Source organism: Schistocerca piceifrons, chromosome 3, assembly GCF_021461385.2.
Source record: "Schistocerca piceifrons isolate TAMUIC-IGC-003096 chromosome 3, iqSchPice1.1, whole genome shotgun sequence".
NCBI lineage: Eukaryota > Metazoa > Arthropoda > Insecta > Orthoptera > Acrididae > Schistocerca > Schistocerca piceifrons.
The window spans coordinates 332,417,078-332,442,134 of record NC_060140.1 but is presented as its reverse complement, the minus strand read 5'-3'; the positions used below and the strand labels follow the sequence as shown (position 1 = coordinate 332,442,134).

The window sequence follows — 25,057 nt, the reverse complement described above, 5'->3', positions numbered from 1 at the left end:
TGCTGAGCCTTTGCAGTGTGTAGATAAAATGCTGCAGAACTGTTTCAGTAAACTTAGGATTAAACTGAACAGCTCTGCAAAGCAAACCGTTAATATGACTTGTGAAACTTACAAGGAGTGAAGAATGACATAATTTTGAGGTACTAGTAAATGAAATAATTCATATGCTTAAATGAGTTGCCTCAACAGCCTCATGCTTGTTAACTGCAATGGGATTATGAAGCTTAAAAAAGTTTCTGGTAGTGGTGTACTGATGTGAGATGAGGTGTATTGATATGAGACAGGCATATTTTGAAGACTATTAATTGATTGTACATGTATTGGACAAACCATAATCTCTTGCTATTAAGTTTCCCTTGAAAACCATAGACTAATTGCAGTAAAAGTTACAGCAATCACAACAGTAGTCTGAATGATTTTAGTCTAAAGTGGAAAATTGTATTGACAGTTTCAGCCACAGTATTATTAGAGGCATTATTTTAATAGAAAAGTTGTACAGTAACTACAAAGAACAGGAGGATATTATTTACAATTCTATATGAGAAGAAAGAACATACAGATAGCATTGGATTTAGAATGAAAGTACATGTAAAAGTATTGGAGTGTAATAAGTTTTTAAATGTAACCATATGTTTCACTTCTTCCTGTTAAACCAATGAAAGGCATTCATGGGAAAACATTCTTTAGATAAGTATCATAGAAAGAATTTCCCACTGTGCATGCAATTGTGTGACCTATGTCCAGAAACGAGAAGCCTTAGGACAGAGCATTAGTGATAATAATGATAAAAAAATTTCAAGAAATAATGGAAAAAGATACAACATTACCGGGAGCAACCCAAGTAAACAACAAAGAAGATATAGGTGAGCACATGCTGTAGTGTCACCCAATGTAATCACAATATTTGAGAATATTTGAGAAAAAGTAATTTTGTGATTTGGTAAAAACCAAGAAAGTGAATTATGACAACAGATGGGATAAATAAGATTACCTGTCCATATCAACCACGTCAACAATAAACATTTACATGTTGAAACAATCATTAAAATGAGTCAAGGAACAATACACTGAAACTAAGGTTTTGGCATTCTGATTCTGAGCCTACAAGTGCAGCTGCAACTTCCAATGGCAACAGCAACAGTAAACCATTGGCAGTGCAGGATCACTTCATAGCATAGCAGCTGGTCAGCTGATTATGCAGTGAGCACACAATAGGCTCATTGCTATGACACCAAGCTCATGCAAAAGATATCAGCAAAACTGTAGAGCTTGCTGAGCAACCGATTAGGTGAGGTATAAAAAGCCCCACACTAGGATTCTTTTTACTGATTTGTCTGTGAAGTGCTGTAGATACATGTTCTGTTGCTTCTTTGTGTTAGTATCTAAACAGAATCACAAGATTTCATTGTTCTTGAGTGTATATATAGCTGTTATAACTATATGCCTGCTACCATGCACAAGGTGAAAAACAATGTAGCCAAAATACACATATCATAAAAAGTTTTGCATCACCTCAGTTCCAAGAGTTCTGGAACCTGTACAGAAAATTGGAATAGAGATCAACATAAACATCATTTCCACCCTTTTTAATGCTCATGAAAACCACACATTGCATGTTGTACCATCAAACAGTGAGACCTTGAGAAGTGGTGGTTCAGATTGCTGTACACACCAGTACCTCTAATGCCCAGTAGCATGTCCTCTTGCATTGGTGCATGCCTGTATTCATCATGGCATACTATCCACAAGTTCATCAAGGCACCATTGCTCCAGATTGTCCCACTTCTCAACGGTGATTATGCATAAATCCCTCAGAGTGGTTGATGGATCACATTGTCCATAAACAGTCCTTTTCAATCTATCCCAGGCGTGTTCGATAGTGTTCAGGTCTGGAGAAGTTGCTGGCCACTTTATTCATTCAAGCAATGTTGTTATCCTGAAGGAAGTCATTCACAAAATGTGCATGATGGGGGGCATTAATTGTTGTCTATGAAGATGAATGCCTCGCCAATATGCTGCCGATATGGTTGCACTGTCAATTGGAGGATGGCATTCACATATTGTACAGCTGTTATGGCGCCTTCCATGACCACCAATGGCATAAATTGGCCTCACACAATGCCACCCCAAAACAGAAGGAAACCTCCACCTTGCTGCACTTGCTGGACAGGGTGTCTAAGGCGTTCAGCCTAACCGGGTTTCCTTCAAACACGTCTCTGATGGTTGTCTGGTCGAATGCATATCAACACTCATCAGTGAAGAGAACATGATGCCAATACTGAGCGGTCCTCTTGGCATGTTGTTGGGCCCATCTGTACAGTGCTGCATGGTGTCATGGCTGCAGAGATGACTCGCCATTGACATTGGGAGTGAAGCTGCACATCATGTAGCCTATTGCACACAGTTTGAGTCATAAACGTTATGTGGCTGCATGAAAAGCATTATTGAACATGGTAGCATTGCTGTCAGGGTTCCTCTGAGCCATAATCTATAGGCAGCGGTCATCCACTGCAGTAGTAGTCCTGGGCGGCCTGAGTGAGGCATGCCATCAACAGTTTCTGTCTCTCTCTGTATCTCCTCCATGTCCGAAAAACATTGCTTCAGTTCACTCAGAGGTGCCTGGAAACTTCCCTTGTTGAGAGCCCTTCCTGGCACAAAGTAACAATGTTGACATCATCGAACCACCGTATTGACCATCTAGGCATGGTTCAGCTACAGACAACACGAGCTGTGTAACTCCTTCCTGTTGGAATGCCTAGAACTGATCGGCTGTTGAACCCCCTCTGTCTAATAGGTGCTTCTCATGTAATATGTCTGCTTGTGTCTGTATATGTGTGGATGGATATGTGTGTGTGTGCGAGTGTATACCCGTCCTTTTTTCTCCCTAAGGTAAGTCTTTCCGCTCCCGGGATTGGAATGACTCCTTACCCTCTCCCTTAAAACCCACATCCTTTCGTCTTTCCCTCTCCTTCCCTCTTTCCTGATGAGGCAACAGTTTGTTGTGAAAGCTTGAATTTTGTGTGTGTATGTTTGTGTTTGTTTGTGTGTCTGTTGACCTGCCAGCACTTTCATTTGGTAAGTCACATCATCTTTGTTTTTAGATATATATTTCCTACGTGGAATGTTTCCCTCTCTCTCTCTCTCTCTCTCTCTCTCTCTCTCTCTCTCTCTCTCTCTCTATATATATATATATATATATATATATATATATATATATATATATATGTATGTGTGTGTGTGTGTGTGTGTGTGCGAGTGTATACCTGTCCTTTTTTCCCCCTAAGGTAAGTCTTTCCACTCCCGGGATTGGAATGACTCCTTACCCTCACCCTTAAAACCCACTTCCTTTCGTCTTTCCCTCTCCTTCCCTCTTTCCTGATGAGGCAACAGTTTGTTGCGAAAGCTTGAATTTTGTGTGTATGTTTGTGTTTGTTGGTGTGTCTATCGACCTGCCAGCGCTTTCGTTCGGTAAGTCACCTCATCTTTGTTTTTATATATAATTTTTCCCACGTGGAATGTTTCCCTCTATTATATATATATATATATATATAAAGAGTATCACATAACAATGACCAGTTTTCCCCATTTCCATAAGTTTACTCACAATGTTCACTATTCATGGCTGCCAACAATGACTGGCATCTCTTGGTCAGGCCAGGTACTTTGGGACAACACTTGTACTAGATTTAATAAAGGAAACAATTTAGTGTTTAAATCAATATTTGTTGTTAATCTGAGCAACTTACATTAAGAAAGAATGGAGATCTGTGATATCTTTAGGTAAGTATTATAGAGAGAACTTCCCACAGTGCACACATTTGCTTAAGCTATGTACATATGTGGGGAGAGAAATGTGAGCACAGAGCTTCTGTAATGCATGGCAGTGATCATGTGTCTCTATCTGTCATGGAGAGTCACTTATACATTGACTTTGCAGCTTGGAGATGTCGCAAAAGTATCAGAAAAAGAGTGGCTGTTGACAACGTCAACATCCAGAAATAAATAAAGGATGTTCTGTAATCTGTCACATACTTCAGGAGTAACATGCTGAGAGCTTCTGTCATAAGCTTGGCTGTGAAAAAGTAGGTGAATAGTAGCTGTACACCTGACATTGTAATTGCTTTATGAGAGAAGCAAAATACAGAAGAGTTCATGAAAACTGGATACATGATATTGTAGCTAAATGGCATAGACGAAAGCTCTCTTACAGTCCTCAACCCTCTGCAGATGGAGAAGAAGTCACACGGCACAATGAATGGCACTGCATAGCAGGTCCACTGCATCAACAAAATACAAGAAAGCATTTGTGAGAAAGTAATCAAGGTAAAAGTTATCATGAAGAGCATCACGTGACAGATGATTAGTAAATGAAATTACAATGAAATCCAGACCTTAAGCTGCTTACAGGTGTTGATAAATATTGACAGAGAGAGTTAAAAATGTGTGCCCTGACCGGGACTTGAACCCGGGGTCTCCTGCTTTCATGGCAGACGGTCTGACTGACTGAGCCACCAAGGACACAGAGGACAGTGCAACTGCAGGGACTTATCTGTGGCACTCTCCCCGAGAGACCCACACTTCCAAATTACTGTTCACACACTACATTTGTAGTGCCCCTGCCCACTATGCTCATTACTCGTGGCAGTCAATCTACCAATTCCTGTCAGAGTTCGGGCAATGTGGGGGCATATGCACTGAAGAAGATTACTGGCCAGTAAGCCTTATATATATGAATGACATGTCAGAAACAACAGATACCATCTTCTTATGGTGATTAGTGAAGTTTTTGACTCAATTACAACCCATAACTGGAGCTTAAACTATTCAATAGATGAAGGTAACAAATTAAAAGTACATCTAACATATACATATATACATGCCCTATTGCATATATGTATGGAACAAAGAAAAATGATTGTCTGTAAGCCACTGTATGAACTCATTCTTGAACCACCTTATTTGTATAATCCCTGTGCAAGTCATATAGAAGAGTCAGCAGGATCATCACACAACTGTCCTTGAACACCAGTTCTCTAAATCTAAGTAAAATGTTTTTGTAAGAAAAACAGTGCTATTTCTATAGATATTCGAATTTAAGTTCTTTGACCATTTTCATTACACTTTTGTATGGGCTGTGCTGATCTTTTACAATCCTAGCAGCAATTCTCTGAACTCATAATTCAATATCTGGTCCTATACCTACTCCATAAGTACTCCAAAAGCTGCTAGTATAATATGGTGTTGATCACATTGGCCTAAAGTATGTGATTTTCCTTACAGAGCCCATGCATTTCCGCAGAATCTTTCATCTAATGTAATTCTTCATTTGATTTTATTATGATTGATTTGACTTGTTCATTCTACTTCATACTGCTTATCCTTCATTTCTTTATCATCATCATCATCATCCATTCCAGATAAGTGTATGTTGAATGAATGAATGGATGGATGGATTAAAAAGCCTACTCTAAACATTTCCGGGCATTACAGTTCTCAGGTATATGCATTGAAGTTGTCCATGTGTATTCCCTAATGTCATTTATGCACCTTCTATCAGAAGCTTTAGAGGGGTGCCTCAACCCCTTTTTAATTTCTTGTAATCCAGCAAAAAACTTCAGTGATTCACATATCACAAATACTAAATTTTCACCTGCAACTACTGTTTGCAAGGTAATGTTTAATAAAGAGACATATGTGTTGACAGGGTGATTCTTTTGAACCCATGGTGATTCTTTGAGATGTGCTTCTTTTCCTCCAGCAACATTTTAATTATCAAGCTTAAAATGTATTCCAAGATCTTGTCACAGATGAATGTTAATATTATTTGTCTTTAAGGAGAATGGATAGCTTTGAGAGATGAAATAGTGAAGGCAGCAGAGGATCAAGAAGGTAAAAAGATTGAATAACACAAGAGATATTCAATTTAATCAATGAAAGGAGACAATATAAAAATGTAACAATAAAGCAGGTGAAATGGAATACAGAAGTCTAAAAAACAAGACTGACGGGAAGTGCAAAATGGCTAAGCAGGAATGGCTAGAGGACAAATGTAAGAATTTAGAAGTATATATCACTAGGGGTAGGATAGGTTCTGCTTACAGGAAAATTAAAGAGACCTTTGGAGGAAAAGGAACCACCTGTATCAACATCAAGCACTCAGATGGAAAACCACTCCTAAGGAAAAAAGGTAAAGCAGAAAGGTGAAAGGAGTATATAGATGGTCTACACAATGAAGATGTAATTGAGGGAAATATTATGAAATAGAAGAGCACATAGATGAAGATGAGAACAGAGATACGGTACTATGTGAAGAGTTTGACAAAGCACTGAAAGCCTTAAGTCAAAACAAGGCATCTCGAGTAGACAGCATTCCATTAAAGCTGCTGATAGCCTTGGGAGAGCCAGCCATGACAAAACTCTTCCATCTGGAGAGCAAAACGGATGAGACAGGCAAAATACACTCATATTTCAAGAAGAATATAATAATACCAATTCCAAAGAAAGCAGGTGCTGTCAATTGTGAAAATTATAGAACGATCTGTTTAATAAGTCAAGGTCGCAAAATACTAACATGAATCCTTTACAGAAGAACAGAACAACTGGTAGAAGCTGCCCTCAGGGAAGATCAATTTGGATTCTGGAGAAATGTAGGAACACGTCAGGCAATACTGACCCTACGACATCTCATACAAGATAGGTTAAGGAAAAGACAAACCTAAATTTACAGCATTTGTAGACTTAGAGAAAGCTTTTGACTTTGCTGACTGAAATACTCTCTTTCAAATTCTAAAGGTGGCATGGGTAAAATACAGGGACCAAAAAGCTATTTACAATTTGTACAGAAACCAGAAAGCAGTTATAAGAATCGAGGGGTACGGAAGGGAAAGAGTGGGTGAGAAGGGAGTGAGACAGGGTTGCAACCTATCCCCAATGTTATTCAATCTGTATATTGAACATGCAGTAAAGTAAACAAAAGAAAAATTTGAAAGTAGCAATTAAAGTTCAGGGAAAAGAAATAAAAACTCTGAGGTCTGCCAACAACATTGTAATTTTGTCAGAGACAGCAAAGGTCTTGGAAGAGTAGTTGAATGGAATGAACAGTGTCTTGAAAGGACTGTATAAGATGAACATTAACAAAAGCAAAACGAGGTAGAATCTTCAGGCATGAACTTAATATTAAATACTTAAGATGAGATTTCAGATTTTGTCTGCTATGGTTTTGATTGGTCTTTCATTGCTTCTTGTAAATCCCTTGTTATAGAGGTATTAATTAATATTAAGTTTTCTCTCACAGTTTAACTCAATTCTCTTTTGTAGTGAACTACTTTACTTGTTATGTATTTTTCTGTAGTATGGCTTATATCAGTTTCAGCTTTAGCTACAGTTTTTCTGAATTTTTTTTAGCTTGATATAAATTTTTGCAAGTGATATTTTAAACAGATTGTCAGTGACTGTGTTGGTTCTAAGGTGAAGCTTTCATGGTCCTGAATATTGGTTTTAAAACTATAATGCTTTATTAGACATGGTATTATCAGAGGTGGTATTATGCTGTTGCCTTCCTCTGAGCTTTTGACTTACCCAGAAAGTTGTTTGACAATCTACAGTTTAATGAGAACTCTGAACCACAGAACAACTAAAAATTTTTTGCATGTAAACTTATGCCTATTAAAATTGCAACACCAGGCAAGATAGGAAATAATTAACTTTTACTTGTGCACTCAGAGTATAACAGAAATAATACATCAGTGCATTTGTAGCTGATTTGAGAGTATCAAAATACAAAATTAATTACATAGACCTGCCACCTCTGGCAGCCAGAGTCGCTGGCTCTAACCCGGATGGGCATCGAGTCAAACAGAGGCAGGATGTCACATTTTGGTGTCATTCCATGCTGCTTCAACTTTATGTCTGAGTTAATCAATTGTAAAGGTGGTGTGCCATTCATTAAACAATTCACAGTCAGATGTTTTCAATAGTTGAGATGCCTGGAGAACTCGTTTTCCAGCACAACAGTTGAACACCCCCTATATCAAGAAAGATCGTGGAAACAAGGGTAATATGTAGTATTGTGTTATCTTGTTAAGAGATAATGCCATGGAGACCCCAAATGTAGGTATGGTCACCGGCCTTAATACATCACAAACATGATGCCTGTTGTCCAAATTATCAGCTAGGTGAACCAGGTGTAACCGTACTGTTTGCTCAATGGCATACTGTACCAATACACTAGATGTTAGGCCCATTACGATGATGATTTATGCAATGTAGCAAATTTTGTTCTTCTCAGAGCTTGGCCACACATACAGGTCCAATGTGACCTTGTACAAGTATTTGGAGCTCATCTGAAAAGACAAAATTGTGCCACTCATGTGCCCCACAACATTGTTTGTTGCATCAATGTTAGCACAACTGTCTCTGGTGTAATATAAAGAGCAGCTCCAACAATGGTCACTGATCTGAAAGTCTGTGGTGCTCCAGACATCATCACACTGTAAGTGTTGTGACTCAAGGTGCATGAGGCAGTGCAATCCCGTACAGCCAAACAATGTATTCTCATCCACAAGTCACTTGATGCCACTGAGATCCTGCATGGCATGGAGTATGGTGCTCCTGAATCCATCAATTCCATATCTGCATGAGAGCCATGGAATCCCTATAAATATAAGCAGCATATGCTGAATGATTAATTGCAGTGTCAACAGAACACAATTCTGCCACTGTCAAATTCCGACACAAGCTGGTAGACATTTCTCCTTGACACATAACATGATCTTCTCACAAACAATAAACATTCAAATGCACTTTCTGACTGACAAACACATTGAATAATCTTTCCTTACATACAGAATGTAGATGGCATTACTCCTACCTACTATGAGCAGTTGAATTGAAATGTTAATTATTTGCATAAACAATAATTTCGTACCCTTCATGCCATTTTCACTGTTAGTTGCACATTGTCCTTGTTGTGTAGCAATTTTAATGGTGAAAGGTGTATAAATTATTTCCAGAGGTGAAAAAGTGAATATAGATAAGAAAAATCCTAGGACTGAATCTTAAACTTTGGATTAAAAGGCTCATCCTTATTTAGATACTGAAGTCCTATCAAACACAACTACTCTCCTAGCTATCTTCATGAAATTTTTACCTTTAGTGGCTGTCATCTGTGTAGTAGTATCATTCTTGCTAATTTCTGTCTCTTAGCTAACACAGTTAATTTAGAGTCCACATGCAAAAAAGATTGTAAATTTCCTTTTGCATGCAGACTCTAAATTACATATTTGAAGCAGTTGTCTGATGTCGCATTCAGTATGTATGTTTCACATCTTAGCTTGAATTAGTACTGATTTTGCACATAGCAAAATTAAATCATCTAGTTTCGCCATCCAGCAAACACCGTGAAAATCTATCTATATCTCTCTCTCTCTCTCTCTCTCTCTTTTTTTTTTTTTTTTTTTTTTTTTTTTTTTTTTTTTTTTTTTTTTTAAAAATCACAAGTTGAAATGTCAGGTAAAGAATTTGTGGCTCACACTTGTAATAATCTATGTATTATAATACATATGGTTACCAGTTATCATAGATAAATACATTCTGTTCATTTGAATTGTTTGATTTAGGGAATAATTCAATAGAGGGAGACAGACACATGTTTCAGCAAATATTAGTGACAGAACACACACTGAGTCTGGATTGTGTAACCAGGTAGGCTTTTTGAAAGAAAATATGATCAAAATTAAAAGAATCTGATGATGTGGATTAATAAGTTACAGAAGGGTAGTAATGATATAATCAATATTATGTACCTTGAATGGACAATACTTGCTTGAGTTTACAAATAACTGATTGTTATTTCTTTGAGCCATCCTGTGTATCAATTGGCTGGCTCTCCCTTTCTCCCAGATATTCTTGGACTGGTATGTCCTTGTCCATTTAGATTAGTAGTATAACAAAATCTCTGACCAGACAGTCAGGGAAAGCAAAAAATTATCAATTCCAAATGATACACTACAACTATCCAAACAAGAGAACATAAGGACCATTATCATGAGAAAAGAAGTAATATTCTTGCTTATTATAAAGTTATAATTTATTAAGATATGTTTTATAGAATGAATTAACTGTAGATTGCGCCAGAAAATTTATCTCTTAGTAAATATGAAACTAGAGACTTTTTCCCAAATGTCATTAGATTTTTCTTAAAGACTGATTCAATTGTTTTGTAAAGACATTAGTCAAAGACTGATTACTGAGTTTTTAAAGATATACATACTTACATGTGAAACATGGCATTTTGTACATTCTTATTTCCATAGTCATGCTTGTGTCTTCAGAATACAAGTCAAGTGTACTTACTTCCTTTTGGAGCAAGTATATGTATGTTCCATCCCTTGAAGAAATCTTTGAAAGTACTTTCATTTCTGTAGGTAGACTACTGGAGTTTGAATTCAGAATCATGAAACCATCATTCTTCATTGCCACCCTTCGTTTCTGATCTAAAGTGTCAGTTAACACTAGATCAAAATCATTTATTGTTGGTTTATTACAGACTGTTATTTCTGAACCAAGTTTTGTGTCAACTTCTGCCGAATATGTCTCAGAAATCAAGTACTGTTTCATCTGAAACATAGTAACATATGTTATTATTAATAAAACTTACAAACTTCTACACATAAAGACAATTTTTTTAATGGAACTGAATGATTGTAGTTAGGGGCTTTCAAAACAAGTTTATCAGTGGACTTAAATGACATGATAATGAAATAGTTCCACAACTTCTTGCATTCATATAAAACTGTGCAAAATTATGAACCAGAATTGCTGGCTTATATTTATGTTCAGGAATTGAAATATTTATTACTGCTGCTAGATATATAAATAAAAAATACAACAGTATCCTAGCTTTTAGAACTACTAGCTCCTTCTTCCTTGGAGAGGAGGAAGGGATAGGTTGGGGAAGGTTGAAAAGGAAGAGCAGGTGACTCAGACCCCAGGATGAGAGAGGCATATGTTGTGACAAAAGGGGGACAAATATCTTTATCTCTCCTTGTCCTCAAGTCAGGGTGTGAGTGACCTCAACATTCTGCAACAGATGCTTCCTTCTGTTTGCAGAGCAGTGATTTGATTTATTGTAAGATATTTGACACAATCACTTTTTTGTGATACAATCATAACTGGTTTAGGCCTTCAAAAGCCATCTTCAGGTACTGTGGGGAGCATTTGATGAACAAGTGTTCATGTGCTATCAACTCACAACAATACATGAGCACTAGTTCACTAAATGTTGCCCATTGCCTCAGAAGATGGTCTTTGAAGGCCTAAACTGACTGGATTTGTATAATGAAAAAAGTGAATACATCAAAAATAAAAAAAAATACCTTACTATTTCAGAAATTGAAGGTAAGTACTTGCCAAAAATTCTTGTTCGTAATTTTATAGTCAAGTATAGTATTGTTACACAAGCCAACCCACTACTGGGCTGAAATTTTTTGAACAAATCAAGCAAAAATAAGAATTTTAGAATAATGCTGTGTATCTTAATTTTCCTAAACACATGTTCATTATCAACCAATGTGCCATCTGATCCATTGCAATCAGCTGCACCTGAAGAAACTGTAAATGGCGATTATGTCATCTTGCTAAGTGATCTTTCCTTTCTTTTTTTCCCCCGTAATATCTCAGTACGTTAAAAAGGTACAAGTGTTACTAACACAGCCAATTACTTGCCCTACAAGCATTTATAAATATTCTGGGAATCCAAGGTTCATGATTTGTGCTACAGGTCAGTCATCCAGTGTTGGAGAATGACCTTCTCAACATTTTTCAGTGTATTATTATTTTCAGTGATAGGCATTGATGTTGTTCTTACATGTTTTTTAATTTGATGTAACCACCAACTACTAGGTCAACATCATTGCCTTGTCTTATATATTGGAATTCAACAAAGATTTTCTATCCATTTGCCTGCCCATGTGTCTCATGGATCTCTGTTTAATATTCATTACCACTAGAATTAAGTCTTTCATGTAAGTCTGTTCCCTGACACATTTGTTTGTTTTCCTGTTCCTCCAAATAATTCCCAACATGTTCTCTCTACTGCTTACTAAGCAACTCTCACTTACTGAATTCCTTTCATATTTAAAGTCAATTTCTCAGTGTTGTAACTCACACCTCATAATTCACACTAATGGCCATTACGTTTTCAGACACCCTAAAACCTACATTTTAAAAATTCTATTCTGGTTTTATCAAAAGCACTCAAGGCCATTTGTACTCATTTATATATTTTTCTGGAACATACCAAGTCATCTTCAGCTACACATGAAAACTCACTGACTGGTTCTATGGATTCAATATTAATTTGTGATATTTTCTGTTTGTTACATTACTTTTACATTATTTCAGTCTTGATTTTCTTGAAAGAAATTTTGAACATGACAAAAGGTACCATCCACTAATTTCAGCAACTGCTCACTCCTATTCAAAAAATCCACCTAATTGTAGTAGCAGTCAACAGGAATCAGCTGTATTGGGCCAACCCAGATGACCACTTTAGCCAGGAGATGTCCAAGGGCATGTTTTTGCTTCAGCCAGCTCATTCTTTTCTCAGATGAAGAAACCATTGTGTGATAGACATTACATGAGTAACGGAGAGGTGATTTTTGACATAGGACATTTCCTGAACAGCCAAACTGCAGACTTCTACAATCAAGGTCTCTGCCACATCATATCTGTTGGGAGTCATGTCTCACTGAATGGTCAATATGTAGAGAAATATCATCATCCATGTGGAGGGTAAAAATCGTAGAGGGAGACCAAGAGATGAACACACTAAGCAGATTCAGAAGGATGTAGGTTGCAGTAAGTACTGGGAGATGAAGAAGCTTGCACAGGATAGAGTAGCATAGAGAGCTGCATCAAACCAGTCTCAGAACTGAAGACAACAAAAACAACAATCATCATCAAGTTTCATAGTCACAGCTTTATTTTTCAAGGTGAGAATCAAAACTTTATGACTAGTTCTCATGATTATATAGCTACATAACAAACACTACAGTTATATTGGTTGTTTTATACACAGTGGCCCTAGCTGGCTGTGTGAGACAGAGGTAAGGAGTGTGGGAATTGGTTGAGGTAAGCATGTGTGGAACAAGGGGAAGTTAGCTAGGTTTGGAGAGCAGCAGAGGGTGATATGTTGCTCTTAGCATCAGTAGTAAAATGAGAATTGAATAAAAGCGTACGAATCAGAAAACTGAGAAGATGGGATAAAGACAGAAAATTTACATCAAAGTGAGTACAATGGCTGAACGGGGGACGCATGAGATGGAAAATGATAGGAGAGGAATGGGAAAAAAAAACAAGGTGTATGGGTGGAGTTAGTGAAGTTTCAGGCTCAGAAGAGCTGTCGCTTGAAGAAGCAAAGAGAGGAGACATAGGGAGGGGTTGATATAAATTGAATTGGCATTGAACCAGCTGTTGAAATCACTGATGTTGCAGAATGCAGTATGTTCAACAGCTGGGCAGAACATCTTCAGCAGTTAGTCAGTCGACCTTATGGGTAGCCACAGTTTGGCAGTGGGCATGCTTTAGGTAGACAGTTCATTAGCTTTCAGACTCACATAAAACACAGCACAGTAACTGTAGTACAGCTGATATATCATATGGCTGCTTTTGCACATGGCCCTGCATTTGATAAGATAGGAAATGCCTGTGAATGGACTGCAGTAGGAGATGGTGGGTTGGTGGATGGTACAGGACTTGCATCTATACTGTCCATAGCAAAATGACCTATGTGGTGTAACACTGTGAATGAGTAAGACACAGGGTTGAATTAGGCTATTACATCGGCTGTGTGGGTCATGGAATATTAATTCTGGTCATGAGTGTAAAGTTTTGGATAGGAGGTCCTTCATCTCAGGGCACAAAGTGTCAAGCCCTCTTGAGAAGCTGTTGACTGTTTCACAGCTTACACACTATTGGGCAATTGTATTTCCTGTGTCAACTTTCACATTATTCTAGAAAAGGTGACTTTCTGTTGAGTTAGCACTGTATCATCTGCAACTTCATACAGCCTTTCTCATTACATTACTAATACACATGAACTGGGAGAGTATGACTTAATATCACAAAATGATAATTATAAGGCATATAAGATTTAACAGTGTTAGTATTACCAATTTCAAAACATTAAACTCATTCTGTTATGATAAAGATAACTGCTTACCATCATCCATGGGTTTTCAGAAAACCATTTTGAAACTGCAGAAGTATATTTAACTTTATCATTGTCAGAAAAAACAGCAGTTTTAATGTTAACCTGTTTAACACAGTTTTCAACAAAGATCTGTAGACAAACGCCAAGAGCTGTAAATGTATCTGTAAGGAAATTATGATAAGGTACAAAATTTTTGTAACTGCACGATGGCTGATCATTTGGTGAACGGCGTGGTATTGCTGCTGTCTCTGCGTCAGAGAACTGCATTCCCTCACAGCCTACAGTTTTTAGTGCTTCGTCAACAATGACAAATACAGCTTCACCTGAAATAAAGGAACCTTTCTGAACATTACATTTGGTACTAAATGATTATAATTTGTTACGTATATATTGTATAAAATCAATGTTTACTTTTTTCTCCAAGTGAAAGAATATTAGTCATGAAGTACACAGAAGAAATATTATCTAACTAAGTTATGAATAAAATATGTGGAGACAAAACAAGTATAGCTGAAGAGCAAACACAGAGGTGAAGATGGTAACTATCAACCTGGGTGTGTCACTATGCTGTGGAAAGCAAGAAGAAGCAAACATGTAAGTCATACTGCTGCAGCGAAGCATTTGTAACTTTTACTCCTTCTGCTGCGACTAAATTTTCTGGAGATAAAATAGTCCCTCATTCAAATATCCAGATGGGGGCAGTCTCAGAGGAGCTTAATAATGGTAACCAAGACTAAAATAAGATTAAAGCAATTAGCAACATGGATTTTTAGAGCACTTATAGCATGAGGTAATCCGGAGAACATAAAATGGGAGATGATGAGGCTAAAACTAGATATACCTCTACATATATAATCTATCAGCCACTGCATGCTGCATGGTGGAGGGTGTTACATACCACTATTAGTCATTTACTTTCCTGGTCCACTCACAAATAAGGCAAGGGAAAAACAACTGTCTATAATCCTCTGTAAGTGTCCTAATTTCTCTCATGTTATCTTCAAGGTCCTTATGTGATATGTATATTGACCGCAATAGGACTGATCTGCAGTCAGCCTCAAATGCTAGTTCTCTGAATTTCCACAACCATACCTCATGAAAAGAGAGTCATGTTCCTTCCAGGCATTCCCACTTTATTTCATGAAGCATCTCCATCATACTTGCACACTGATGAAAACCTACCAGTAACAACTTTAGCAGCATGCCTCCAAATTGCTTCAATGTCTTTCTTTAAGCTGACATGGTGAGGATCCCAAACACCTGGGCAGTACTTAAGAATGGGTCACACTAGTGTTCTACACACTGTGTCCTTTACAGATCAGCTACACTTTTCTTATCAAAATTTCTTCCAAATAAAATGAAGTCAAGCATTCACCTTCCCCATAACCAACCTGACTGACTCATTCCATTTCACATCTTTTTGCAATGTTATGCATACATATTTAATCAGTGTGACTGGGTCAAGCACCCGCTACTAATGCTGTATTCAAACATTGTAGGATTGGTTTTCTTGCTCATCCATGATAACTTACATTTTTTACATTTAGAGAAAGCTGTCATTCATCACATCAACTATAAATTCTGTCTAAGTCACTTTGTATTCTTCAGTCACTCAATGACTACATGTTCACATACACCACAGCATCATCAGCAAACAGCAATAATTTGCTATTCACACTGTCCGTCAGATCAATCACATATATAAAGAGTAAGAGCCATCCTACCACACTTCCCTGGGGCACTCCTGACGCTACCCCTTTCTCTGATGAATACTCACTGTTGAGGACAACATGCTAGGTTGTATTACTTAAAAAATCTTTGAGTGACTCACAAATCTGGGAACGTAATCCAAATGCTCAGACCTTTGTCAGCACTCTGTAATGGGACACCATGTAAAAAGCTTTCTGGAAATCTAGGTATGTGGAATCTGGCTGTTGCCCTCAATCCATGGTTGTCAGGATATCATGTGAGGAAGGATAAGCCGAGTTTCATACAAATGTTGTTTTCTAAATCTGTGCTGATTTGTGGACAGAAGCTTTTCTGTCTCATAGAAATTTATTATATTTAAACTCAGAATGTGTTCAAGAATTCTGAGAAAACTGGTGTTAAGGATACTGATCTGTAATTATGTGGGTACATTCTTACACCTCTCTTGTATTAGGGATGAGTCAAAGAAGATTTCTGGTTTGGACAATTTCCATGTAATATACTCAGTCAACTAAAACAAAAGAACTAGAGCTGGTGTAATATTCCCAATGGAATGGGGAAAAATGAGTCAAAAGCTAATTGCTGCATAGTGACAGGAAGTCATCATTATCATCTTGGGATCCTTCCAGAGAACTGGACACAACTTGTGGACAATATGCATTAATCTGTTTCAGCCATTACAAGCATCTTCTCTTTTTACATCTTGCAGTGTTGCTCCTTTCTGAAGAAGGTATTCATGTGTTTGGTCTAGCCACCTTCTTCTGGGTTCTCCAATAGGTCTTCCTCTATGTACTGTCATTTCCAATTAATGCCTAGGGGTGCTAGTCTCTTACATCCTTTGCATATGCTCAAACCATTTCAACCATGCAATGCATAATCTTTTCTCCATTGCGTAGGTCATTTGCATGTCACTCCTAATGCACTCATTTCTTGTCTCTTATTGTTTTTTTGCATACTAGATTATAAAGAATTGATTTTGCATGATTGTAGTTTGCTGATGCACCTTTTTCATAACACATTGTCCTACAAGCCATATGTTATGATTGGCACAAGATATGATTTGGACATTGCTTGTTTGGCTTTTATGGGAACTGCTGTATACCGCACTAGTCTTCATATTGGATACAAGAACATGGAATCTTCTGACACTCTGTTCTGAACTTCTAGCTCAGCTGTTCCTGGTTTGATACAATGCATCCAAGATAAGTAAAGCTTTCTAGACAGTCAATTCTTTCTCCAAGGAGTCTAAGGTTACATTAACCAAGTGTTCTGCTCAATTTCATTTTCACATTTTTCTTCTTACTCACAGTTAACTTGTACTCATTAAATTTATTAGTCCAGCAATATGATTTCCTCTGAATCTCTTGTTTTGTCTCTTGTAAGAAGGCAAATATCACCAGCAGAATCCAATCCAGTCAAATCTCCAGATTCTACAGCTTTAATTTCTTTAATAATTCAGTCCATTAGTGCAATGATATATACTGCGAATAGTGCAATATCTTGTTGTATGCCTCTCTTTTTCTACTGTACAATGATTTCACAGTTTTTGGACCCTCCAAATTAGAGAACTTGGAAGCTCTAGTTTATGCAAACATTCTGATATACTGCTCTTTGAAACAATGTTGTCAGCTTTTTCTATGCCCAAATAGACTACAGTTGGATCTTTCTGCTATCACTGCAATTTTCAATTAGGTGTCTAACTCTGGAAACTTGGTAAATTACTCCTCTGTTGCCTCTGAGAAGGATAATAATAGTTAAACAGAAAGCAGAAGCAGTAGATTTAACTGTCATTCAAGCAAATATAACAACATTTGGACATGGTGATCATGATCTTGGGAACACTACAACCAACCCCCATTGTCTGGCTTCCAGTCCTATCACATTATGAACCTCCACACATCTGATGACAATCAGCAGCTCAGTGGGTAGCTATATCAGTCATTGTCAATCAAACCCTACGCATCCACCAATATTTTCCTACTGAAGACCGTCTCAAATCCCGAAAACCATTCAGTATGGATGAAGCAACACCCAAGGATGAAAGGACTGCATAGAGAGAAGAGTGACAGTGGATAGCTGTGAAGAACAGCAGCCTGGTGCCTGACCCAACAGTGCAAGTGCCAGGCTTCGAGCTACCATGGAGTCACTGGATTGCACTGAACAGACTACGAACCAGATTTAGACAATGCAGACAATTAATGGTGAAGCGGGGACTAGCCAAAGATCCCAGGTGATTGTGGAATGGAACAGACTATGGAATATATTTTAAGTTGTGATGTGTATGGTTTTCCCAAAAAATGTCTTAAAACATCCACTTACTGACAGTCAATGACAAAAAAGATTGGATACACAATTCCATGTTTATATTGTCATAATCTATATATTTATGAACATTGCTGATTTTTGTTTAGTTTAAAATTTATTTTCTGTAGTCTGGATGTGGAATACAAAATAAATAAAATAAGAAGATGTGTACAAACACCTGGAGTAAGTTTTGCTATATGTGTTAGACATAAATAATCTTATTACTGTGGGTAACTGAAATGCTGTGGGAGGAGAAACACAAGAAGCTGAAATGACAGGAAGGTATAGATTAGGAATTAGAAATAAAAGAGGAAAAAGGTCTTTCAATTTTTGCATAAAAAGAGAGCTTTTCATCAGAAATACATAATATCAGAACCACCCAAGAGGATGCTTTTCATGGATAAAACCAAAAACTGAATACAAATTGCTAGTTCAAAAGATAGCCAAAAAGTTGAACAATAGATAAATTAAAAACACTGAGTAGCACAGAAAACTATAGAAATTCCAGAATGAGATTTTCACTCTGCAGCGGAGTGTGCACTGATATGAAACTTCCTGGCAGATTAAAACTGTGTGCCAGACCGAGACTCGAAGTCAGGACCTTTGCCTTTCACGGGCAAGTGCTCTGCCAACTGAGCTACCCAAACACGACTCACGCCCGGTCACAGCTTTACTTCTGCCAATACCTCGTCTCCTACCTTCCAAACTTTACAGAAGCTCTCCTGTGAACCTTGCAGAACTAGCACTCCATTCTTTCAGGGGTGTGAGTCGTGCTTGGGTAGCTCAGTTGGTAGAGCACTTGCCAGTGAAAGGCAAAGGTCCCGAGTTCGAGTCTCAGTCCGGCACATAGTTTTAATCTGCCAGGCAGTTTCTTTACTATAGAAATTCATTGAAGTTATAACTGAAAAACAATATAGGTCAAACAATAAACCTCTGTTGGGAAAATCTAAAAATGGCAATAATAACTACTTAGGAAGTAGCAAAGGACAAAACTAGTCCCTCACAAAATGAACCTAGGGAACCACAGATAAATGATCGCAAAACAGCATTAACAGGACACAGGCTAAAGTTCAAAGGAAAGAAAATGAACTCAAATAAAGTAGACTAAGAAACTTAGTTAATGGAAAAGCAAAAAGAGCTAAAATATAATGATTACAAGCCACATGTCACAAAATTAATTAATATTACAGACACATGACCAGATAAGAAACCAGGAAAAAAAAAACCAAAGAAATTCAATCTGCTCCCAGGAGGGAATTTTTTATAGATGATGAGGACATAGCTAACAGATGGAAACAATATATTGAAAAGTTTTATTATGAGACAGAACAATTAAGCAAAATGGATGGAGAAAAGTGGAAAAAATGGAAATGAGGCATGACATTACAAAAGAATTCGAAAAGGCATTAAATGGTTTGAAATAAAAGAAGGATAGTGGTATTGCTAACATCACAGGTGAAATGATTAAAGCCTTAGATCCAGAAACAAAACTTCTGACATATCATTTAATCAGTCATATCTATAAAGACAGTAAATCATCTGTTACATTTTATGTGTAATGAAGACTCTTTGACTGTTCATGTTCTCTTTGAACTACAAAACATACACAGATGTTCTTTGTGGTTTACAATTGCATGATGTAACAAACTATTTATGTTGTGTTGAATAAACTGAATTTCCACACTAAATTTGGTAACCCCAAATTTGCAAATCAAATTCCAGAACAATTGCTTTGTATGCCCAAAAACTGAATTGCGTACTGAAATGATGAAATGCATCTTACATAAGTTTTTGTGTTAACTGCACCACTTGGAACTAATTATGAACAACCATGTCAAATATTTAATGCCTACCATGACGTACACATAGAGTCATGGAAGCACATTGACAAGAGCGGCAAATGTGAACCTTAGTCTGGCTGTGGTGAAAACTTGCCCTTCTGGTCAGTTGGAAAATACAGTTTGATGGTTTGCCCAACTTGAGAGACAATTTCTCTCAGTCCACATCACCTCAGATGAAACTACATATATTTATGTGGAGGCTGCAGTTAATGATCAAATGGCTACAAAAGTACAACAGCCTAGCTTCACCATCAGGCACTGAAAAGTAGACTTCCATCAAGCAGGTGCTTGCAATGTGCATACTGCAGTCAGAAGCCAAGCAACTTCAAAAACGGTTCACCACTTAGAAAGTCTGTAACTGCACACCATCCCAAATACTTCATCATCTTTGCTCACTATCAGGTGATGCAATTAATGATGATTTTCTGTGAAATATATGGCTGTTGGTCTTGCCTACAGCTGCACACAAAATACTCACAGTTATCAATGGTGATCTTGAAACTGTTGATCAAACTGCTGACACAATAATTGATATGTATCCATTACAGGTGTCATAAACATCTCTACTAAGACAAAGCACTGCTAGAACAAGTAAGTGAACTATGTAAACAAGCCACAGACTTAAAAATATAGTGCTCCACATGTGTTTCAACAATGACAATATTCTTGCAGAAACGAGCATTCAACTTCATGCAGAAACAAGCATTCACCCTCCAGGGAGAATATCTGCTGGTATCACAGACAATTTGGAATTGTAAAAAGTGTCGACCATCCTGTGACAAGGAAAACGCTGCTGGAAATCAGTAGCAACAGTGGCTGATTTCAAACCAGACAGCAGAACTGTGTACTAAGTTACAGTTCCTCATAAACATAGGTCCTGATGCCTAAATGCTGATGGCAGCCACCTGTATCCTGCAAATGACTGTTCCATCAAGACTTATGAGCATGTCTCCCTTACATTTATCCTTCAAACTTTGACATGAATTAGTATGGAAATTCTTTGTCATTGAAGTGATACCCCCAGTAGTTTGAGCATATTTCTTATCACTTTACAGCCTCCTCCCAGATCTTTGGCATTGACATCTACTTGACTCTAAAACATTGTTGTCTACTCACGCACTACACAATGCCAGTCTTTCTGGCATCAAGGTGACTGCTGGTGATTCACAATATAATGGCCTGCTCTGCCATTTGCCTGAAGGCACATGTCCTTCACCTACTCCAGCATCAATAAAACACTCAACAGTTCATCACATTGTCACCATACCAGGACAACCAGTTCACATACAGTCTTACTGTCACCTCCACACAAACTCAAGTTCACAAAGTAGAGTTCTCCTCCATGTTTGCATAAGCAATTTGTCATTCTTCAAATAGTAGCTGGGCCTCATAACTCCATATTGTCCCTAACAAGAAGAGGGTGACTATTGTCAGCTAAACACCAGAATAACATCTATCACTTCCCTCTTCTACATATCAAAAACTTTGCTGTGAACATTAATGGGAAGACAGTTTTCTCCACAATACATCTTGTCCATGCTATGTACCCATTGAACAAGAAAACATACCCAAAACTGCAGTTTGGATTCCGCTCATACTTGCCATTTGGATGTGCAATGATGCACAGGCTTTCCAGTATGTCATGGATGAAATATGTAGAGACTTAGGGTTCTGTCATGTCTATACTGATGACCTGCTCGTATTATTATCCAATAAGGTAGAGTATCTAGCATGCCTACAGCGACTGTTCACTAGGTGCAAGAAAATGGCTTAGTGAGTAATCTTTCAAAATGTGATGTTAGAGTGACAGAAGTAAAATTTTTAGAGTATCATATCTATGCACAAGGTATTCTGCCACTTCAAGACAGAGTTTAAGCTGTTTCAAACTTTCCACAGCTCACTACAACACATGAATTATGGCATTTCTTGGAATTGACAATTTTGTTTTTGGTGCTTTGTGTGAAATCATGCAGTGTTAGCAACTTCTCTCAATGAAATGCTGGAAGGTTTGCCTCAACCCTTGCCAGGCGCTACAGTGGACTGATAAGAAAGCATCCTTCAACAGAGTGAAAGCCACTACTGCAGAAGCTGCATTATGAGCTGACCCATTTCCTGATGCACTTCCAACACTTATGGTGGATGCATCATCAACTGCCAATGGAGATGCATTACAACATGTACAACATGACTGGCAACTCTAACTTGCTTCTGTAAAAGATTATCACCATTACAAGCTAATTGGTCAACATATGACCATGATCTCTAAGCAGTATACATCTCCATCAAAAAGTTTATGCACATGCTCAAAGCAGATTTCCATTCTTATTACAGACCGTAAGCCATTTGTGTTTGCCTTCGATCAGAAGCCAGACAACACGTCACTGCCCCAGTTGCGGTATTTGGTCTTCATTCAAAATTTACACTGGATGTTTGACACATTAAATGGTGAGCAGAGTGAACTAGCAGATGTACTTATCTTGATGAACTGCGAAGAAGCTCGACTTCATAGTACTTGTAGACACTCAGGAAAGAGAGAACAAACTGAAGGCTTCCTTAAAACACCATCAGGCTTACAGATCCAAAGTATTAAAATACCATGCTTGAATTTAGTTGTATACTGTGACGTATCAATGACACAAGTGTAACAATTTGCTACAGTAGATTTCTGATGGCCCCTCTCACCAAGCAGTATGGGCCACTGTATGACTAGTGAAAAAGGCATTTGTTTGGCTAAATACTGCAAAGCATTTGTCTACCAGTGTAAATCTTGTCATCATAACATAATAACTCTGCACATTACAGCTGTGCTTCATACTTTATCCTCACCGAGTCAATGATTTGAGCATGTCCACGCTGTCAGTATTGGACCTTTACCACTCTCAGAAGGATACCAATATTGCCTAAAAGCAACTGACGATTTCTCTCAAGGTCCTGAAGCCAACCCAATAAGAGATGCAACAGCAGCAACTGTAGCCACAACCCGCCCTTTTTTTATCAGAGTATGCATGAACTAAATTCGAACCTGCACCTCCCACCTTACCACTAATGTTGTTGTAGAATGGTTCCATCAACAATTAAAGGCCTCACATAGATGGCATGCCACAGAGCATTGCACTGACAGCCCCCTGTTGTGATACTAGCCCACCAAACAGATTTCAAAGAAGAATTCAACATGATTGCCTGCAGAATTCTCCACTGACACATCAAATATTATTACTGAAACTGCAGAGTTTGCACAACACCAGAAGAATATTCTATCCAACAGACATTAATTTTCTTTGACTTAAAATCCTGCAAACCCATTCTTCATCCTACACAACGCCATTTGGAAACCTCTCGAACCACCATATGATTGTCCATACACAGCACTGGCACGCCAGGACATAAGGCAGATTTTACCTCAGATCAGGCTCACACTGGTTCAGAGAAAGCAACTAACGCTGACACACTATCGATGTGTGATTCCATGAGGGCACAGAATGCACCCAGCTTTTCACCATCACAGCCTGTGCCTGTGCAGAAACTTCCATTCACCGCTCATTGTAAGTGTTATGCACTGCAAACCAAGTATCACTGAGCAACTAAAACTGTTAATACTCATATCATTTAGTAGCCTAATATACTGAATTTGCACATAATCTTCTTATGTATCTCTAACCATTAGTTTCACTCAAACAGGAATAAGTAGGTAGGACACATCATTAGGTATCAAGGAATCATTAATTTGAAAATCAGAGAGAGAGAGAGAGAGAGAGAGAGAGAGAGAGAGAGAGAGAGAGAGAGAGAGAGAGTGAAGGAGGAGAGGAGGGGGAGTAGGAGATCCTGTCAACAACAAGGTGTATGGAGGGGGCTTGGATAAAAATTATAGAGTGAGACAAAGCTTGACTACAAAGAGCGGGTTCAAACTGTTGCAATAGTTATGGAGATACTAAACGTTTTGGAACGGATTAGCTAGCAAGAAGAGTAATATCGAATCAATCTTCTGACTGAAAACAAGAACATGAACAACAGGATTCTATGTGGGCTGTTAACTTTGCTTTTACAATGAGACACTGTCCAGTGATTGTTATCCATGATGGAGAAGCAAAGCAGACATTTTGGACTGCCAATCAGTCAACTTTCAACAATGAAATTTGTTACTATAAAGTACATATTTATTGCAGAGACTACTTCATCTCCTGCAGCCTCTCTTAGGGCATATACTATACACTGGATCAGTGGCATAGAATGGGCCATCAAATCAATGATAGCTTCTGGTACAGTTCTCTAGAAAGCACTTGATCTATATCTACTTGACTGATTCAGATGTAAAGTTCTTCATTCATCATAACCTAAATTATCGTGTAATAAAAGTTGTGTCTGATGTAGCATAACAATTACTTCCCTCTACAACATGAAATTTCTTGAAATTATCTATTTTCATAACACTCCTTTTAATTAAATTTAATTTATTAGCTTACCTCATTTAATTTAAGAGTTTGTACTTTATTTCCTATTTTGAAATTATCCATAACATTACTAACATTTATTGGAAGTCAGAACCAGCTCTTATTCTTGGTGACATCGTAAGTTTCTGAGTGGTAACTTCTGTGGGCCTCTCCCATGAAGCCTGCCTGCATGAAATATCAACATTATGATATGCCATATTTACATACAAAGAGAAACTTCAGTCTGTGAGGGTCCCCAGATTCTTTTCTGAGCCACTGATTCAAGCTTAAAATTAATTTTCAGTGTCACCTAAAATGCATAAATAATAATCTAAGACAAAAAACATTGTGTTATCCAACATACAGCTTATTTGATGGCATACAAATGATGTCACAGGCCACCATTATGAAAGTGTGTATTTCAGCTGAGCATGGCAGTTTTTAAGTGAGTTATAGCAGCTCTAGCAGAGTGATAGGAGGGACAGGTGGTGGTTGTGCTACACAGGTCCAGATCGCACTGCATATAATCTGCCCTGAGTAACAGTGTGGTGGTGATTCTGATGGTA

The 25,057-nt window shown here is 37.8% G+C and overlaps 1 protein-coding gene across 1 annotated transcript in view; it reads right to left on the bottom strand.

Moving 5' to 3' along the window:
- LOC124788632 (fatty acid synthase-like) overlaps positions 1 to 25,057 on the bottom strand; it is a 507,799-nt gene that overhangs the window by 140,830 nt on the left and 341,912 nt on the right. The window contains exons 19-20 of the mRNA XM_047255903.1: positions 14,222 to 14,535; positions 10,354 to 10,617 (exon numbers count right to left, since the gene is read on the bottom strand). Of these exons, the coding sequence (XP_047111859.1) occupies positions 10,354 to 10,617; positions 14,222 to 14,535 (578 nt within the window). The remainder of the gene's footprint in view (positions 1 to 10,353; positions 10,618 to 14,221; positions 14,536 to 25,057) is intronic.